Source organism: Teleopsis dalmanni, chromosome X (genome assembly GCF_002237135.1).
Source record: "Teleopsis dalmanni isolate 2A chromosome X, ASM223713v2, whole genome shotgun sequence".
In the NCBI taxonomy this organism is placed as follows: domain Eukaryota; kingdom Metazoa; phylum Arthropoda; class Insecta; order Diptera; family Diopsidae; genus Teleopsis; species Teleopsis dalmanni.
Window position 1 is genome coordinate 17,073,389 of NC_051848.1, and position 20,744 is coordinate 17,094,132.

Here is a 20,744-nt window from a genome sequence, read left to right on the forward strand (position 1 = left end):
ATTTGACTCCCAGTCAAAAATAATCACTATTAAACTGATCTTTCAACAACTACTTTTCTGAGAGTGAAATTCTTTTTAAGATGAAGGGTCCAGCTGAGAACAATCGTACAGTGGCAATGAGTACAATAGTCTTTTGTATGTAGAGCTTATCGTTATTGGACCTTATGCCAATGTTCAGTTCGTTACCATATATTTAATACCTTATTTAGCATACATTGTATTTAGCTTTTAACCAATTAAAATCACCTCTTAGGAACGAATGGAAGCATGCATGGAGGCGAAGCATGCAGACGGAAAAACTATTGGCGGAGAAATTGCGATAAAAGTCTGGAAGGCAAAAAAATTCATATACTTATCAAATCAATAAGAGGACGGACAGACAGTATCATACGCTCTGAATGATGACGATATATATCACCGCGACAGCAAATTTTATGTTAATATATTTTATATATATGTCTAACCGCTTATAGATCCGCATCAATTAATATGTCTGTCAGCCGGCATTCGATTCATATCAATTAGATAAGGTTAGACTTTACATTTTTAATGAACAATCTCTACACCATAAATGTGTGAGTAAGATTTTATTACATTATAAAAGCAAGGCTCAGTAAAATTTTTCTAGAAAAATTTGTGGTAATATATAAATCAGATATTTTTAATTTAAAACAAGAAAACAACAATAAGTCATGATATAAGTTATATATCATATAAGTTCTTGCCTGTTAGAATTACGTGTTTTGACTAATTATGCCTATCTTCACAATTATTTAAACAAAATAGACCTTCCACAGATGTTGAAACTACTGAACATCTGAAAATTCAACCTTAGACGATATGCCTAAAAGCCACTGGCCAGTTGAACTTATTGTGGACGGGGACACAAAAAAAAAGCAAAAGCTATGTGACCATAAATAACCGGAGAGGCAAAATTATACTTACTTAACAGTCAGAGGGCATTTGCTCAGTATTTATGTCTAGCCAAACTGTCTAATGAGTACGGAAAATATAGGTAGGAGGAAAAAAAAGAAACAATTGACCACTGCAAAACATTTTTAACGTTTTCTAAAAATTGACAAATTTTAAGTTGTGCCTCTTTTAAAGAGGGAATGCGATATGTTTGTAAACCGCTTGAGCGTTCGCTCTGTATGTGAGTACTGGCGTTTTTTTTTTGCAATAGGTTTAAGCATCGAAAGCCACCGCGTGAGACTTGAACTCACTAAACCACCTCTAAGGAATGAAAGGAGAAGATTTCCACAGCAATGAGAAAACTTCATTCCAGTAGACGAAGGAGAGAGAAGAAAGTGAAAAGACTTAACACCTACAAACTAGGTTCATCTAAGTCAGAAATCATGGGCATAAGATAGGGAAATTGGGAAGTAGTGATGGGGGTGAGGTAAGTATTGGCGTTAATGTTGTCTAACATTTGTAATACTAATTGTGGGCAGACGCTTCAATCAGTGATCTTCTCTTTACAGCATACCAATCAATACGATACAATCATACAGTACCAAACCATAATTCTTATAGGTAAATGCAGAAAAAAAATGAAGCACTACTGGTTTGGCACTGTGTTAGCCTTAAAGTTTATTATATTGATAGGCAAATGCAATTCTATATGTTATTTAGGAACCATAATTAATTTTATTAAGTTAAGGTGTTTTTATAATAATTTGTTATCGGGCTAATTGGTCAAATTTAAATATAAATAAAAAGACACTAATTTATTATTTATATTTAAAAATCGTTTATACTTTATTTCCGATATTTCGACTATCTTCGGTAGTCATCTTCAAGGAAAATAAGGTGTTAAGGTGTTTTAGTTAATATAACTTTAATTAATTAATTTAATTTAATTAATATAACTTTATTATATTTGTTGAGAGAAAGTGGGCATCACTGTTTTAAATATGCATGAACTACATATACATATACCTGACCTTACCAAGATTGACCAATCAATTTATTGCGTTCAGACTGTTGCCTTCTTTCCCACGCGCAACTGCGGGCAGTGCCAGCTGTTTTTTGCAAATATAGTGCACACAGCAAATCACAACACCGAAATCAAAAATCAATAACTGCATCGGCAGCGAATTGCAACATGTCGGTGGCATTGGTATTAATTTTTGGTGCACTAAGATTGACTTGTCCTGCAAATAATAACAGTAGTAATAATAATCTCAACGACAACATATACCATGACTTTCCACGCTTTTGGACTCATTCAGGTTTTTGCGCTGCAAACAACTCATCCGAAACTGCGTTTAGGCCCACTGAAGAAATAAAAATAAACTTGCATTACATATCAGCACTTCCGAGTGGAGCCGTAAAGACCATACGCATACACTGGCTATTGGAGTTGTTGGCCTTCCAAGAATACACTCCATCTGGAGTGCCTGTATATGATTTTACCAATTTGGATATGTTTTTGGAATTCTTAGATGAATTGGGCTTATATCCTGTAATTGAATTCATGGGCAATCCAAATGGAGTATTTTCTAAAAATCCACTTCATAATGAATTCTACTGGGAAAATCTTAGTTCACAAATTGTGCAACGTTATGCTGGTAAGTATATATGTACATATGTATACATACATACACATTGCCATAATATGGTGTATACATCAGATACATAAAAAATTTTTTATTTAGGTAAATATGGTCCCGCCAAGATATTAAAATGGCGCTTTGAATCTTGGAATGAGCCCGACTTAAGAAAATATAATAGACTTACTTTTAACTTCGAAGGTTAGTTGTTTTTCAAACAATTAACAAAAATTTCATCAAATATAAGCGACAAATATTTCAAAGATTATGTTACCTATGTATATGCACTGCGAAGAGGTTTAACATCAGCAGGTCAACGTTTAAACAACAGTATACACTTACCACTTCATGGCCCAGCTGGGTTATTTAGATCAACTTTGAACCATCCACTGTGTTGGAAAATTTTACAGCTCTGCAACGACAACATAAAAAATTGTCCGTTCGATACTATAACATACCACAGAAAAGGTCATGGAAAAGCTAGTGAAGTGTTGGAAGCATCCAGTTTGTTATTAAAAGAACTGGAAATAAATTTTCCACAAGTAGCCAAGCTACCAATAGCAAATAGGTAAGATATTCAAATTAAATTATATTGAATATAATTAAGTGTAATGCGTTGTACGAATGTTCAAATATCAGATAGTTTCAATTTTGCATACCTGAGCGCCTTCCTAGCTTTAAGATTAAAATATTCATTCCTAAAAAGTTGCTTTTACACATTCAGATCGCACTATGTAGTCAATAAATATGCTTCATAATTTCCATAATCCATAAACTGGTTCCTGTCGTAGTACGTATGAGCATAGACTTTCGGCACCGCAGGATTTTAAAGTCCTTCCTATCATAAATGGTGAAAATATGACTTTTCCGGTGACCTCGTGGTACACCGATGTTTCATAAAAATGAAGGAATCAAAAAGGAGTATGTTCTACTCTTGTCTAATTGGAGACTTATGCTATTGTGGTCTGCGCGCCTCAATCAAATCTTATTAAAAGGTTAAAAGGCGACAATGTCTGCATCTAACCAAATAGTTGAGCAATAATCGAAGTGTTGTGCCACATATTAAAAGCAATATTCAAAAATTCTGGTGGACTACTATCACATGCTGCTGTAAACAGTAAAAAAAATGGAAGCATTAATAAGTTAAAAGTAAAGTCTATGATAAAAAAAGGGATTTTTATTGGAAAGGGTTCACTATTGAAGAAAGGGTTCACTCTTACAACTACAATAAGACGTTTCTTCTATGTAAAACAGCACTGCAACTGCTGTTAATAATTTTAGATGAGTCTGTCTTAGAAGACAAAATATCAAAAGTAGAAGTGAACTCTAATCACATACTTTGTGATTGTTCGGTTTTTAGGGAAGTCGGCTTTATGTACTATAGAACTTGATCATCTTCATCCGTGACTATACAGTCCATGTAGGACCTTAGCCTGTTTAACAACAGTCTTCCATTCTTCTCTGTTTTTTGCTTTTGTTTTTCAATTTCTTATGTTCATTTCTTCTAAGTCCTGCTGCACACTGTTTTTCCATCGTTTTCTTGGTAGCCCTCTTTTTCTGCTAATTCCTACTTCGTTCTCATAAATCTTAAGCGATACTCTCATATCTGGCATTCTAATCATATGTCCAACCCATCTTAATCGCTACTTTTACATAAAATTGTTGATTGTATCACCTTCAGCTAGCCATATAGAACTGGATATAAGAAAAAAAAAATTAATTAAAATATTTGCAGTGAAGCGGATCCTATAGCAATTTGGTCGACACCACATGACTATTTAGCCGATGTACGTTATGCTGCCACACTCGTAACAATTGTATTGTTGCATTGGAGTGCCAAATTACAAAAAGCAGAATTCAAACAATTAAGTTATATTAGTCACGATAACGCCTTTATTAGCTATCATCCTTACGAATTTTCACAACGTACACTATTAGCGCATTTTCGTATGAATAATTCTCAACCCGTGTACTCGCAATTCATACAAAAGCCAGTATATTCCGCGCTAGGCATGCTGTCTAAGTTGGGTTCAATAGCAACTGATTTAGAATTTATTGCAGTAAATAATACTCCACAAATACAATTACTAAAAACAAAAGTTCCAGATAGCAGACTTTACCTCAGTTGGCTTATGTTACCAACTGAAAATGTCACTTCACTAGGTGACTTCATACTAAGGCGTCAAATGGGTCTTCAATTTTGTGAGCAAGGGAGATATGCATATTTAATTGAAATACTCGAGCAGAAACGTACTGATCCGGCTGCACTTTGGATAAAATTTGGCAAGCCTCCATATCCTAATGCCACAGTTCGAGAAACGCTGCGACACAGTCAAAATCCTTTTATATATGCCAATGGTATACTATCTAACGACACGATTGAAATTCATTTAGGTAAATTAGAACTGCCTTGGATTTTGCTATTACGGGTCTGCTCCAATTTAATACCGCAAGCAAAGCGACCACGGAATTTGATTGCAATTAGTATAACAAAAAATGAAGTAATGCTCACATGGAGAGAAAACAATACTAACAACATATCATGTATAAAAACTTATGAGGTTTGGCATCTTATTGACTTTAGTAAAGAATGGATCCATGTGTCGAAAGGTTGGCATTTACCTCATCTGTCGTTTCATTATGCGCCCACAAATATTAGCGTCGAAGGTGAGTCACTAATTGTGCATGGATTGTGCATGGAAAATATCACATATTTTTTACTAATGAAACACTCAATTTTAGGATTTTACAAAGTACGCAGTATCGATGCATTTAACAACAGCAGCGAATTCTCAGATATCGTCGAATATATCGAGATCTAAATAACCAAAAATCAAAACACACTATATACACAAATAAATTGCATTTAATTACAAATATACATAATCACACACACACTAAAAAGATATAGCGTAGATAGTGCAACTTATTATAATTATTTTTAGTGCATTAAGTTAATAGCAATTAAATTATACGAGTATGACTAAGTTCAAAACAATATTTGCAAGCAAACTAAGCACAAAATAAGAACAAAAAACTGTTATTCAAATGGCTAATAAATAACATACATATATTTTAAATACAAATGGTTACACATAGTGAGCTATATGCTCATTAAAAATAGAAAAATATTCAAATCACAAATCCGTTGCCCTACACTTTTCCAAAGTTTTTCCAAAGTACACAATTCATATATCTCGAGCTATGTTTTAAGCAAGCAGCCAGTTGGTATACTTGGTAAACTGCGGAAGGCAAAAATACAATAGAACTTAGAAATTAAGTAGTGTTTGCAATAGCAATGGTGTCAGCATCTTTAGTTTCCAGTTTCACAATTTGAACTGGAACTACGTCTATGCATCTAACATAAGCCACTTTTCATTAATATGCTCTATTTGCTTCGTAAGTATTGGATTCCGTACACGTAACTTTATTTCCAACTTGCCACCGACGGTTTTGCGCCCCTCCATTAACTATAGACACAAAAGAAAACATTTAAAATCATTTGAAATATGTGGTACACATACAGAAAAACATCATTACTTACATCGAATGTATCGTGGATGTCACATTTCGTCTCCAATGGTTGTAGCTTAACGTTAACCGTGCCGATGAGAATGTCTGAGCGCAGAAACCCGCTGAAACAACAGGATGGCAGTTTTCGACTTAATCCACAACAATCTATACTGCATCTATTTTTTTTTGTTTTTTGTTTTTTGTTTTTTGTTTTGTTTTTGTGTTTGCGTTTTTATATTTAAAATTAATTTGATTAAAGTCGCATTAATGCAAAATGCAGCAAGATCGTTAGAATTTAATGAAATTTATGTGTTAAATAAATCAATTTTTCATAGTAAGCAAATTATATAAAATATGAAATAATCGCAAAAATTAGTATTCAAAATATAAATATCAATCAAATTAACACAATTTTCATCATCTAAATGTAGTAGTATATTTGTCATTAATAATTAAATATGATAAACTTAAATAAACCTTCAAATTCTTGATGTAATAAGCAAATTTTCTTTTCTTTCAAGAGTGAAAAATCTAATCTAATCTAATGTTAGGAATATAAACTGAATCAAACTACAATACCGATAAATTGGAGATCAACTTTTCTGAGAACGCAAGAAGAATTTGTCAGGAAGAATTAAACATGTTTATTGTCATTGTTTCTTCCTCCTGGGCTGTTGACTAAATTCCAAGAAGTATATCATTATTTTACAATCTGAAAATTTTTTTGGGCTTTTATATATATATATACATATATATAAATATATTTATATATAGATCTTTTAAATACCTATATGAACACGGACTTGTTTTGAAGCAATCTATCAAGATGGTCACACTTCGAATTAGTTTTATTAAATTTGTTTCTTTAAATTTTATTAAAAATTCGAGAACATTCGTTCGTAGCTGTTAAAGATTTAATTACGAATATGAACCCAAACTCCACTTATAAATTTCCGTTATAATTTCCGATATAAAGCAAAGATATACTAACAATCTGACAATTAATGTATATATTATCTATCCAGTGTTAGCTCGCCTGAAGATCGCCAGTTATAGATCACAATAACGTCAGTGTAACACAGATATAATCTTAAAATAACGGTATTTATTGCAAATCAATCTGATAGCATGACTAATATAATTCATACTATATAATAAGTTTTAGTATATTTAGTAAAAGCGTACATTTTATAAAAAGAACCGATATTTGTTAAATGAAAACTTTATACCTTAAAACTAACAGGCACAAAAGAGGACACATTTCAGAGTCCTTCAATTTCTCTTCGAAACTTACATTAATTTTAGTATAATAGGATGTACACAGTTAATTTTTTACGAATTCAAATGCAATGCTAATAAAAAAAATATACACAAAATTTTAAAGTTAGTTTAAAAAATATGAAAGTTTTAAATAAATTCAGTGCTAGTAAGCATTAGTTTGCAGTAAAAAAAATACAAATGCATAATACACTAAATAGCAAAGAAAAAAAAATTTCTTACCCACGTGAGTATACTTCGAATTTAACCCCATGCCGCTTAAAAATTCGTTGAAATTGCCGATTATTTCTTTGTATATCCACTTTAAAACGTTGATCATAGTCCGGACTGTCGGTATCTTTTATCAATGTAGTTTTTGTCTTAAACATCTCATCCTGCAGTAAAAATTGTGAACGATGTTTCTAAAAGTAAGATACTAATTTCGATATCGTACTTACATTTAACAATGGAAATTCTATTTTAACATAGGTATCTACATCTTTCGGATTCGTTACATTATAGTTCATCCCACGTACAATAACGATTTCTAATTCGCAATCGGTTAAATCAGTGTTGCAGTGGACAATATTGAAGCTACGTTTTTCGTAGTGAAATTTTGGTAGTGGAAAATTTTTGCGTTTAGAATAACGTACTAAATCCAAATCTTTCTGCACAGTAACTGCTAGGTTTTCAAATCGATTCATACCAGCAACATCTCCCATTGCTTTATGGTGGTCTCTTTAAATATTGAGTATTTAATATGAACATCAAATGGTACGAAAAGCATAATCTGAACGACATACCGTGTATTTTTACACATCATTAACTGTTTCACCAATTGTTCTTCAATGCGCATACCAATATCTGAAATATCTTCATCGGGATCACATTCATCTGTAGTTACTATTGCGAAGGATGCTTCGAGATTTTCACGCTGAGAGGGTGGCAATGGCAGCTGAAAGATTAATATGCGTGCAATTACTATTAGTCTAATTTAATATTTAAAATACGTACTGTGTTTAGATCTACAGGCAAACCACTACTAGCAGCATTTAATAATTTTTCAAAACCTTTAAATATTTTCAGATACTCCTTAGCTTGTTCCAGTTCACCTGCTTTCTTTGCCTCAATTGCAGCTACTTTGAACTCATTTTGTCGCTCCAGCAGCGTTTTCATTTGTTGTTCAGCTAAATTATTTTTCTGCTGATTGCCTGAAGTGCGAGTAGTCAACTCTTGTTTCTGTGGGGAAGGTCTTTTAGGTGCTGTACTAGGCGAAGTAGTCGGTGTTGTGTGTATAGAAGACGACGAAGGCGATGGTGTTGTTGGTTTAGATGGTGGTGGTAATACGGTTGCGGAAGGTGCTCCATTTTCCGTAGGTAATGGACCAAACCCGGGTGGGATTGGTAACTCATCAAATGCTACCACGCGTCCAGATTTATATTGTTTAATAGCATCTTCGTATTGTTTCACGATACGGCCGAAACGACGGGACTTACTTGCATTACCTTCAGTTTTAGCTGATTCTTCAACGGCTTTATATTTGTCCAAGCGCTGCTGCAAAGCTTCCAGCATTGTAACAGCTGAATTCGCGACTTCAGTTTCTACTGGTGAAACAGGTTCGGCACCTACGCTTGCAGTCGTAGGTTCTGATGTATCCTCATTCGCCGAACTATTTTGCATTTTCGCCAAAAATTCCATAAATTGATCTGGTGGCGGTGGCATATCACTTAGATCTACTTCTTTCCCATCTAAACACATTTTAATGACAATATCAAATTGCTTGACAACACTTAAAAATTGAAGCGCTGTTGTCTTGTCATTATTGCGTTTAGCCTTCAATGCCGCAGATTTATATTCTTGTTGTCGTACGCGCATCTGTTCAAGCAAAGGATTCTCCCCGTTGACAGCATCGTTAATTTCTGTAGTATTACTAACTGGAGATTCAGACACAACTGTAGACACAGGTGGTGCGGGTGCAACACGTGAAGGTACTTTAGGCCGATCATCTACTAGAGGAGACGTTGGTGTTGTATTTTCAGATTCGTTGCTTGCATTTGGTGTTTCTTTTGTTTTAACCTTTATTTCCGGTGGAATATCATTTGAATCAATAGTTTTCCCTGCATTTGCTTGTTTTAACAAATCTGCAAGCGTTTTAAGCCCACGTCCAAAACGACGCGCCTTTGCAGATTCGCCAGCAGCTTTTGCATCAGTTTCTGCTTGCTTATATATCTCAATACGATGCTTTAAAATTGATACAGTATCATCAGCAGTTGTTGGTAGTAACAAAGATGGAGGTTCTTCTGGAGTAGTAGTTGTTGGAACTATATTAGCTTCCATATCGACATTGACATCGACTCCTGTAATATTTTCTAATTCACCCAACAAATCTGTATCTGTTTCTAAATCATCATCATCACCATCACTAATATCTTTTAAACTGTCTGCAATCATCCTGTCTAAATCTGAAGATGGCATCAGAGTTTTCGGTTTTGCCTTAGGTCTAGGCTTATTTCCACCACTAGAAATTGCTGCAAGTTCTGCTTCCAAATCGCTATCACCGCCATCATCCGCTCCATATCCTACAGATGGATCAAAATCGTCCGGAATTTCCATTAAACCAAACTAGCACAAAATAAACAAAAGTGATGATTACACTTCTGCATGACTCATTTAATTGCCAATACTGCGATTTTTTTCTAAACAATTTACCAAATTAACTAACCTGAGATAAGTCATGCTTTCGATTCTTAGCAGGCTCTGGTTTTTTTCGTGAAAACATTTTCAAATACAATAAATTTGAATGGTATTGTTTTTAAATCTTCAAAAAAATTATTCACTTAAAAGCCTTTGTCTGCATACAAAGCCAGTATGCCGTCACTTTTCTGTTTTGGAACAAACATCAGCTGTTACTTAAAGTGATGCCACACTACCAATGTTTACTCAAGAGGTTACCATAACTAAATTAATATGAATGCTGTTTATCAATAATTTTGACAAGATAGATGCACTAAATTGCATATAAATGGTACTCATTTTTTGAGGATTTGTAATAATTTAAAACTATGTATTAACAGAAACTGAGATAGTTGGCAACGCTTTAATATTCATACAGCTGCTTATGCCATAACAATAACACATAACCTTGAATAAACTTTATGTAGATCTACAAAAAATTTTATCTTTTAAATAAATTAGTGTTTTTTTAACAAAACCTTTGGAAATGGCAAATAAACCCTCTCGCGATCTTTTTCTAAATATTTTAAAGAATTTCATAAATTCTTTCCGTCCTCGACAAATAAGAGGAAATTATATCGGAGAAGACTACTTTGGCAATAAATACTATGAAATTCCTGCAAATCCATCTACTGGCAAAAGCAAAACCTCACGCTGGTTTGAGCCACGAGACAAAGATGCTTTTGATCAAGAACTAACAGCAGAATGGGAAGCTTGGTTACGCGGCAGGCGTGAGGATCCTCCAACACGCGAAGAACTCATCCAGAACCTGCAAATAATGGAAATGAAAAAACGTAACGCTGCTGAACTGGAAAAGAAATTTGGTAAGAAAGACTTGCAAGGGAATCCACTACCCAAAGAACCAGAAACTATTGGCACATTTCCGAAATACGAAGAATATGAAATTGTACCTGGCAAGGACCCAGAGAAAAAAAATTAAATCTACAAATTCTCACTTGTTTTCATAAAGTTGTATTTTTAGATTCTAAGGTACATTAAAATTAGACAACTTCGTTATATATTACTATAAGTTGATTTTGTCAAATAACATAACAATTTGACTTTTATTTTTTCAATAAAACCATTACATTACAATTCAAAGAAATCATTACGATGTGGTAGACATTATGTTTTATATTCTGTACTTTTATTTCTTTATGAATAACTAAACTTAAATATATCTGCTTAATATATTTACCAATCATCTAAATTTAAATCTTTAACTATATCTATATTGTCCGCACTATCATTTAAGAATTCTTCGGATTGAGCTGTAGTAACCGGGTTATCATCAGTTTGTTTCGCTTTCTTTGTTTTCTTTATCTTTTTAGTTTTTTTGACCTTTTGTTTTAATACATCTGTTTTGTTGTCTTCATCACTTTGCAATGCCGCAGGAACATCATCTTCCGATTCAGAGGGGAAAAGTTCAACTTCACCGTTAATGTCTTTTACAGGTGGACCTACGGATTTACGTTTTATCATTGGTAAATTGTAATCATCATTTATGCTGTCTGCTTGTGCCGCTTGCCGGCGTTTCTTGGTTTCGTGCGTTTTTACCCAACTGTTATAATAGATTGAAAGTGGAGTTCCCTTGTTACGTAGCTGTGTTTCCCATGCTTGTACTTGTACTAAGTCCTTAAGACTGAAATTAATTTTGCGGCGCTCCTGGTCGATAAACCGTTGATTTTCTTGGATTTTATCCAACAACTGTTTTAATTTACGTGAATAATTCGCATTTCGGCAATCTTTTATATAGGCTTTAAGGTGTACCACACTTGGTACAACCAAATCACTAAAAGCTAATGATGCTGATTCATAAGCACAGTATTCGAGCAATAAAGCACAAATCTGCTCAACTACTTCGTCACGAAATCCATTCTCTGCAAGCTGTGATTTGTTAAGACGAAGGATACAAGTAAATTGCAATGGTTTCATGGATACAACCGTATGTTTACTATTGAATGTTTTGCTGCGCAGCACTTCTAGTATAAGCGGTAGTATTGGCATATATATATGTGTTTCCTTAGACAATGTTATTAGCGCTTGTAAACAATGGAACCGTAAAGGAAAATATTGCGCTGTTGGTATAAGTCGCAATGCTCCAATTGTAATTGTAACAAAAGGGTACAACAGCGGCTGTAGTTGTGGTTTATTAGAGGTTGTTGCTAACAGATCTGCCCAAAGACGTATTGAGTTTATATATTGCCAATTATACACTGCTTGAAAGCTATCTTTTTTCTTCAAAATAACAGCATTTCGTTGATGTATCGCCAACTGCCGTATATAAAGAAATACATGGTGATAGGACACATTTAAATCAAGCGCAAACATTTCCACAAGCGAACGCCGCATAAAGTTTATAGCCGGAAGAGTGTTAGGAGAGACAAATTTCGAGTTGCGTACGTACGATAAATACATGGCTTTTAGTACATGGTGCAGCATTGATAACTAAATTAAAATATTTTAAAAATTGATGAGAATTAATTTACAAAACTATACTAACCTGTTGGTTACGAGTAATTTTTAGTATGCAAAGAAAAGCCAGTACACGTACTGTTTCGTCACCTGTGGACCATAGAACTATCAGTCTTTTTAATATCGTTTTACCTAGCGTTGAAAACGATGCAACCATGCCAGCCATCTGATGAAGATGCTTAAGCAAGACTGACAAAATATTTGAACTGGACACTTGTTCTATTAAACGTATTAAATCAGTCAAGTAGTAACGCAAGCAACCTCGTATTTTTTCCCATTTTTTAGTTTTATGAAGTGGTACATTTGGCCTTGCAGATACGCCTAAAAATCGAAGTATAGCCTGCTGTAGATGCAAAACACATAATTGCACGACACCGTTAAATACACCAGCCCCGACAACTTTAAAAACAGTTGGTGCATGGCCTTGTTCTCCATCCGTTGATAAGCTTGCTAAAGCAGAACTGAAAGCTTGTATTACTTTCCGAATTACATCTATTGTTACATTTGCTTTCTCTAATTGTAATTGCCACTGACGCAATAGATTGAGTGAAACTTTGTGCACGCCATCGGCTCCTGTTGCTTTGTTCTCATCTTCATCCTCAAAGTCACTTTCATCGCTTGCAACTTCTAAGTTGGCATCCGGTTTATGATACTTCTCTTCATTAATATCAACCGAGTCCACATCGTCGTTATCATCTTCAGAGTTGTCTAACATATCGTTTTTTCTAGAATCCTTCACATTTGATGCTCTAGTTTCATCATCCGAAACGTCCTCTTCATCACTATCGAGCACATTAAATTCCAAAAGCTTTTTATCATTTTTCTTAAGAAACTCGTAAAATTCTGGGTCAATATCCTTAAGACCTTCAATTCCCTTTAAAGAAGACTTATGTTTATTCTTTCCATTGACATTCTCTAATTTGTTCTTTGATTTTTTCACACCTTTCTTAGCATCAGTCTTCTCGGTACTGCCTCCATTCTTCTTTTTTTTACCAACTTTCATTTTCTGTAGATTATTCTCAAACTTAGTTTTCTTATTAACTTTGATCAAATTTTTTGACATTTCTACACTGTCAGCATTGTCTTCTTTTAATACATCAGATCGCTTCTTCTTAGGTCCTGATCCTGCACCTTCAAATTTAGACTTAACTTTTCTCTCAACAGTTGTCTGAGATTCCTGTGGATCAAGCATTTTCTTCATTTTTATCTTCTTTTCAGCGGAAGTGACATCCACTTTTTTCTTCTTAGTAACTCCCTTCATTTTTATTTCCTCAGTTTTTTCCTGTACTTTTACTTTCTTCATAATTGCAATTATATTTTAACAAATTTTATGTGCACAATGTGTTTTTAATATTTGCCGCATTAACATAAAATTTGACATTTCTTACATGTGCATTCCCTAGTGTTGCCACCACGTAACATTTGTAACCCACAATATTAATAACACAGCTAAGGCCGTGTGCGAGTTCGAGTAAATAGATAGTAAATTGAGGGAAATGGTAAATTGTGTCGGTATGGCAGCGAATGTTGGTATTTCCAGAATATCGAATAGGGTAAATTAAATAAAGATTAGTTAAATTAGATATCACCATTATGAGAATTTTAAAAGATGTTTAATAAATAAATAAATAAATTTGAAAACTTTTAACCAAAAATAATAAATAAGTGCCATAAATAAATAAATAAATATTTACATAAGAACAGTGCAAAAAATCCCTAGGAAGTTTCAATTTACTTAACCTCAATTTAGTCGAACTCACACACAGCCTAAATATGTAATAGATGTTCAAATAAAATTATTTATTTAACTTCAAAATAATGAATGTGTTTATTAATCAGACCAGGGCCCGTCATCAATATTATATTACAATTCATAGTTATATATAATTTATAATCATTTATTGATGAAAAAAAATGAGACAATATATACACTAAAAATAAAATTAGATAATTATAAGTGTATTCAAAGTAATAGTGTAGTAATGTTGTTTTCTATACTAGATTATAACTGTATATTTCGATAACAAAGCAACACAGTTTGTTAAAAATAACAACAATGTTTAAAAAAAATTTATTATTGAGCTCAAAATAATAAAATTAAAAAGGTACATTTTAATTTGGTTTAGCTTTAGTGTTTCCATTTAGCCTGATAACTAAAAGTAGCTGAAAAGGAACAATCCCTCTTTATAAGTTCTATTAATTCATCAGAATTGGAACTTTCAGGAGCTCTTTTTATCACATTCAAATATCATTTAACATTTTCAAGTAATAAGGTTAAGGTACTATTAAAATATCTCTTTTGGTTTATTAATTAGTATGAATTTAGAAAGCTATGAATTGATTAACTAAATAATACGGATAAATTATTATTTCTAAAGGATATAGGTGAAAACTAATATAATTAAGGTAACTACCTAAACTTTAAATTCCGCTGTAACGTAATCAAAGAAAACAATGCAAAAAAGATTTTGAAAATACAACTCTGAAGACTAATTTTAAACAGATTTTGACAACTTGGAATCGTGCATCAAAAAAAAAATTTGCTAAGTTATTTAAATAAGAAAGGTTTACTGAAAATAAAAAGCTCGTACTTTTACAGAATGGCGCATAATAAGAATGTAACCCTTTCTAAGGGGATTTTAAGTATGAAATTTATGAAACAAACTAAAGTAAAACTCGAGAAGGAGGCAGAAATTGCGGAGGTCCAGTCAATGTATTCTAGTGATGCCGGTTACAAAGTTCTCGGTGAATCGAAATTCGTTTTTGAAAAAAGTTTTAACGTTCTTGAAGACCTCCACGAGGGCAGATTAAGTTTCAATGGCATGAATCCGGATTTGGAACGTCTTATGGAAGCCGATGAAGCTGAGAAAAAAAGTAAAGTTGAACATAAACAACCCGTTGATGTATCTGATGTTGAGATGGCTTCAAATTACGAAAGTAATGTTGATACGCAACCATATAAGAATAAGCAAAAAACGTCAAAAACTTATTCCATGAAAAAGAAAATTAACAAGAAAAATTAAAATTTTATGTAAATAAATTCTTACTTAGATGTATAATATTGTAGTTCTACATATTTTTAAAATAGACATTTGCGCATTATGAACGTAAAGTTTTTAGCAGTTCTCTTTCACAGCCTGAATAGCAAAACATAAATTGGTAGAATTTATCCAACGCCATGTGTTGCTCCAAAAATCATAGGTACTACCATTTATTACCACCGTGTAACAATTAACTGAAAAAAAATAATTGAAATGAATAATTTCATATTGGAAATGAACGTTTACGAGCATCTAAAATACGTTGAACTTCTATGGGTGACGCCATTTTATCCCAATGATGTGTTCCTTTGGGAGCTATTTTGAGTACATATTCTCCTAAAAGTATAGAACCAATCCACATGGGTACTGTTTTATTAATTGTCGTTATAAATAAAGAGCCTCCAGGCTGTAAGAACACTTTAAGTGAGTCCTCATTAACAACAAAAAAGAAATGTTACCTTCAAAGCATGAACGGAAGATGTAAGCATGGCAGCTTTATCACTAACATGCTCCAATACTTCTGACAATATTACAGCATCATAATTGTCGCTATGTGTTTGCGCGTGAACAGCTATATCTTCAACTTTATATTCAATTCGTTTGGAAAGTTCAGTACTATGTTTATGCAAGTGATTTTTTGCTTCCTTTATAAGTTCTTCACCCAAATCAATGCCCGTTACAAATGCACCAAGACGAGCCAATTGTTCTGAAAGTATACCTCCTCCACAACCGACATCCAAAATTTTTTGATTTTTTAATACATTAGCAGTATTAATAAGTTCGCTACTGATATCACCACGAGCTAATAGACCGTCTCGTATAAAAGGAACTCTAATAATATTACTTAAAAAATGTATAACTAAACAGATTTTTAAACAATACCTTATAGTGTTCATTGCGTGCAATGCACGCATTGGTCCATCGACGTTCCACCACGTATCGGCCAAATTTCCATGATGTGCTACTTCTTTCTCAGTGTCAAGTTTTTGAGCTTGTACATTATTAAAATTCCGAACGAGAGGATTGCGGTAGCTCAAAATACGGCTCCTAAAAAACTACATATTAAACGAGCAGTAATTATTGTTTAAACTAAGTACCTTTCCATTAACAATATTGGACGAAATGTTTTTATCTTGCACAAAATCATTTTTTGATTTAAGATTATAGTGGACACAATTTTTTCATTTAATAATAATTGTTTCAGATTAAAGGCAAAATAAACATAAAATAAAAGCAATCAGCTGTTTTGGAAGTATTGCCACTCTAAAAATTGAAACAGGGATTTGTTTTCATTTAAAATGTATTTTTAAGTGTGATTTGTATTATATTTTCTCTTTGTTTGAAGATTAATAAAATTCTCTCCTATTCCTGTATTCAATTTAAAAAAAAAATCGCTATTGAATAAGTTGAGTCTTGTTTTACGGTGAGTCATGGTCACGTCAAATTTGAAATTGTTAGTTTTGAACAAAGAAGATTCTCTGCTCTACATAAAGGTACATCCCCATCAGAGCGAATATGAGTGAACGAATGTTTACACAAATGCGTTCGAATTTTTTTTGGTGTGGACGAGTAAAAAATTTTATAGCAAACTAAGCGAAAACGAAGTAAAGTTTGTAAGACGGTCTAGACGATGAAGCAGATGCAAACAAACACTTTGATTGATTTCACCTGATTCACATACAAACATATGATTTATGAATCATTTATGAGTATTACGTCACATTCGCGAAAAATTTGTTTATTGCGCCTATATTCGTTTATTTACGAAAAACTCTGACAAATATGGGCCTAACACACATATGTACACATATCAGAATTGGTGCCTATTAAAAATATGTGCAGTTTTGTATGGATATGTTTGTAAGTATATTCACACAAAATAAAATATCTTTTAAATTTAAATAATCAACAAATGTGGAGATCATTTGTTATTGCGTTCTATTAAGTTCAAAAATCGAAACAACAACAAATGTGGTGATCGACGACCACTTGGTCACCTGCATAACATGACTCTTCTTATTTATACTAAAAAAATATACTGAAAATAGTTCTGATTTATATAATGTCATTTTTCATTTTTACTTATTTATCCGTCATCGGGTTTCCGCGTGACGTAGCACTCTTCTTCAGGGTCCTCTACTGCTTACACACCTTCATTAGTCTTGTACAGCAAATGTGGTCAACTTGCTCCCAATTTCTGCCATGGTCTCTCCTCTCCTAATATCTTTTTCGTTCGAGCATCGTCATCCATTCTCACAATGTGCAGTCAGCGAACCTGCTGAATGTTAATCCGCTGAATGCCAATGGCATTCTAAAGTGCATACATTCATTCGATGCGGGTATCGTCGCATAAAGCTTATATGACGAAATGTGTTACGAAGAATTTTTCACTTGAACACTTGTAGTTGTATTTCATCATTGTATGATGTGGTCCATGTTTATGCGCTAAATAGAAACACAAGTACGATGAGCGACTTATAGAATTAAATTTTGGTGATCAGTCAAGGCATTAAAATTCTTGATCGCTTCGAAAGTATAGCCGCCAATAGCATTTTTGGTTTTTTTAACGCCGCTAAACTCATGTTTGCAGATCCCTTTTGGCACCAATAACATCACGCTTGCTACGCTCTATAATGTTGATCTAGTCTGAGATGAATGCATGGTGTTTACCAGCATATCGCCGCCTGCCTTCTGCTATTGTGCAGGTAGACCATCTGTGCCTGCCGTGTTGTTCTTCTATAGTGGTTCTATAGCAACACGCTCATTGTTTAAGTTAAGTTGTGGAATGTGAAGACCATTGGTATTACCGTCTCCATACAACAGATTTGAAAAATGTTCGTTCCACATTTTCAGCACACTCTGTTTATCTGCAATTATTTTATCATTTTCGTCCTTACAGGTTGATGCTCTAGTTTTAACGGCTCTAATCAGGTAGTTGCATTTTTGCTTGAACTTATGGACATCATTTCGATTTCTTCAAACCTCTACTATCTTTTGTTTGCGCCTTTTTGTATGAAGAAGCGCCTCTCTTCCTTCCTCATTTTGCGATATTATTCATGTACGTCTTGCGTAACTGCTGACTGTTGGTTTTATAGTCCGCTATATATTCATCTTTTCAACTTAATTAACAAAGTTACAAGCATTTAAATATTACAAAAAGGATATCTAAGAACTATTGTGATTATTTTGTAATAACATAGTGCTCTATTCTGTGTGGTGGTAGCTATCTTTTCCTATAATTAACACTAATAGACATAAGATTCGTGACACACCAACCATGTGGACAGGCAGACACTGTTTTTAAGGTTTATACACTCTCATAGTGTAACATACATACATATATCTATATAAATCAAGAAATGTAAGCGGCTTGTTATAGTTATGGTCACAGTCGCCAATTATTGTTGCTTTCAATTCAAAATGAAAAATTTACACTAAAAGCTAGAAAGCAAAATCAAATGAATATGAGTATTGAATGACCCACGGTGCCTTGACTCTAAATATTAGTTTGCTCAAATCTGCAAATCATGGAAACCTCTTTATATTATATATGTATGTAGATGTCACACATATGACAAGTGAAAAAAATGTTTCCGATTGTTGAATCGAGTTTGCATAGATTTTGAAGTATTTTTGCCTTATCGCGCTCCATTGTTTATATCGTGTACGTCGACGTATATTTTTGTTTCTGTTAGAATCACTCTTCTGCCTGGTTTAAAACCATGCTAAAAACCATACGTGATTTAAATAATTGTTTTGGTGCTTTGGAATACCTTCTAAATATACATTAGAACAATAAGTAATTGAATATCGGGGTTCTACGGATGCTTCGTGAAGGAAGGACTCTACTGATTATCTTGAGGTTGGAATGTCAATATCTATGACATGTAAGTAAATATTGCTTAGGGAGTAGTTGATTGTCTTCCTTTACGAGAAGTGTGTTAGATTTTGCATATCAATGGTAAGCATGCGACATACGATTGCAGGAGGATGCAATCCGCAGGGATGTATTTTGACAAGATTTGATGTTGTTCCATTGCAAATCTCAGAACTGTGAGGCCCATACTGGAAACACATATATCTCAATATGACGTTTTGTTGCTTTGTATGTGTTCAGCAGGGTTTGTTTATCTTTACCGCACATTATAATAGGATACACATTATAATAGCCAACTACCCAACGCCATGGCATGGGCAGAAAACGTCAATATACTATCGAGAACGACAAGACTTTTGGTTTAACTGTAGAGGTAATTGAAAATTCTTTTCGACAGCTCTAGCCCCTGCTTTAAAGCTTTAAGCTAATTGAATAACATGTGCTTTCATCACGGGATCATAAAGGGAATCCTGACTTGAGCCATTTATGACGCTGAATCAGTGGTAGCACCATCTCTCCATCCAACTGGAACGAGGTTAAACGAGTCTGTCCTGAAGATCTACATGATAGTCCTTACTCTATATCCTAGTCTAGCATTAAACTGTCGTTTTCCTTAGCTGATAACCTTAAAGCATCTTCCGGCACAAAATCACACAAGTCCTCGCTTCAAGACTTGGTACATTCAGTGTTTTATCACAGGAAATTTTAGCCATAATTAGATGAAAACCTTGACTTGCAACTCAAAGACTGAAAAATTGGAAACGTAAAGGTGACTTTTGCGAGGCCGCCGTCGTTCTGAACGAATAATAGCATGCGATTCTTAAAGATCACAGAAAACTTACCAACTGCGCAAAAGGGTCTACAGAAACGATGACCATGTCACACAGCAGTTACTTTTTATAGTTGCTATTTACAAGCAAGCAACTATAAAGCATAACAGCGCTTTTCCAACTAATAATTCTCATTTTGAAGATTAGCATAAACTCTAAACAAATTATTAGACATTAATACTGACGGTTCCAAACTAGACGAAAAAGCATTGAATCTTAACATTTCACTTTCACTACCGAACCATTGTAATGTCTTCCGGACAGAAATAATGACTATCTGGCAATCTCTAGTAAGCACAATAATTATATTTGTAACAATTCGAAAATGCCAGACTTCTATTTTCGAGTTGGGTAGGCTTGTCTGTCCAATTTTGAACCCAATTATGCATTTTACTTCCCAGAGATTAGTATCTCATAGACAATGGCTTAGCTGGCCATTAAAGATAAATACATAAATATATATAAA

General features: G+C 33.6%; 6 protein-coding genes across 8 annotated transcripts; 3 read left to right on the top strand and 3 right to left on the bottom strand.

Moving 5' to 3' along the window:
- The first annotated feature begins 1,990 nt into the window (after positions 1–1,990).
- LOC119689647 (alpha-L-iduronidase) lies at positions 1,991–6,561 on the top strand. The gene is made up of 5 exons (XM_038104520.1): positions 1,991–2,570; positions 2,658–2,753; positions 2,817–3,120; positions 4,288–5,219; positions 5,295–6,561. The coding sequence occupies exons 1-5, from the start codon at positions 2,105–2,107 to the stop codon at positions 5,372–5,374; spliced, it is 1,878 nt and encodes a 625-aa protein (XP_037960448.1). The 5' UTR covers positions 1,991–2,104; the 3' UTR covers positions 5,375–6,561.
- Positions 5,593–10,278, bottom strand: LOC119689646 (coiled-coil and C2 domain-containing protein 1-like). Of its 3 annotated transcripts, none has more exons than XM_038104518.1 (7): positions 10,045–10,278; positions 8,337–9,944; positions 8,126–8,277; positions 7,781–8,060; positions 7,566–7,717; positions 6,097–6,187; positions 5,593–6,022 (listed from the first exon to the last, which is right to left on the bottom strand). In XM_038104518.1, exons 1-7 carry the CDS (start codon positions 10,099–10,101, stop codon positions 5,903–5,905), a joined length of 2,460 nt encoding a protein of 819 aa, XP_037960446.1. In that variant the 5' UTR covers positions 10,102–10,278; the 3' UTR covers positions 5,593–5,902. The 3 variants fall into 3 exon arrangements, with proteins under 3 accessions (XP_037960446.1, XP_037960445.1, XP_037960447.1); XM_038104517.1 differs by having other exon boundaries at positions 6,097–6,241; XM_038104519.1 differs by having other exon boundaries at positions 5,927–7,417.
- A 167-nt stretch (positions 10,279–10,445) lies between these two features.
- LOC119689648 (NADH dehydrogenase [ubiquinone] 1 alpha subcomplex assembly factor 2) lies at positions 10,446–11,084 on the top strand. The gene has a single exon (XM_038104522.1). It carries the CDS (start codon positions 10,543–10,545, stop codon positions 10,993–10,995), a length of 453 nt encoding a protein of 150 aa, XP_037960450.1. The 5' UTR covers positions 10,446–10,542; the 3' UTR covers positions 10,996–11,084.
- A 66-nt stretch (positions 11,085–11,150) lies between these two features.
- LOC119689644 (nucleolar complex protein 2 homolog) lies at positions 11,151–13,913 on the bottom strand. Its single transcript, XM_038104516.1, has 2 exons — positions 12,559–13,913; positions 11,151–12,503 (listed from the first exon to the last, which is right to left on the bottom strand). Exons 1-2 carry the CDS (start codon positions 13,831–13,833, stop codon positions 11,250–11,252), a joined length of 2,529 nt encoding a protein of 842 aa, XP_037960444.1. The 5' UTR covers positions 13,834–13,913; the 3' UTR covers positions 11,151–11,249.
- Positions 13,914–14,625: 712 nt separating this feature from the next.
- On the top strand, positions 14,626–15,574 carry LOC119689975 (M-phase phosphoprotein 6). The gene is made up of 2 exons (XM_038104941.1): positions 14,626–14,809; positions 14,909–15,574. Exon 2 carries the CDS (start codon positions 15,131–15,133, stop codon positions 15,551–15,553), a length of 423 nt encoding a protein of 140 aa, XP_037960869.1. The 5' UTR covers positions 14,626–14,809; positions 14,909–15,130; the 3' UTR covers positions 15,554–15,574.
- LOC119689974 (ubiquinone biosynthesis O-methyltransferase) lies at positions 15,550–16,787 on the bottom strand. The gene is made up of 5 exons (XM_038104940.1): positions 16,669–16,787; positions 16,454–16,618; positions 16,030–16,402; positions 15,818–15,977; positions 15,550–15,765 (listed from the first exon to the last, which is right to left on the bottom strand). The coding sequence occupies exons 1-5, from the start codon at positions 16,716–16,718 to the stop codon at positions 15,647–15,649; spliced, it is 867 nt and encodes a 288-aa protein (XP_037960868.1). The 5' UTR covers positions 16,719–16,787; the 3' UTR covers positions 15,550–15,646.
- Between the last annotated feature and the right edge of the window lie 3,957 nt (positions 16,788–20,744).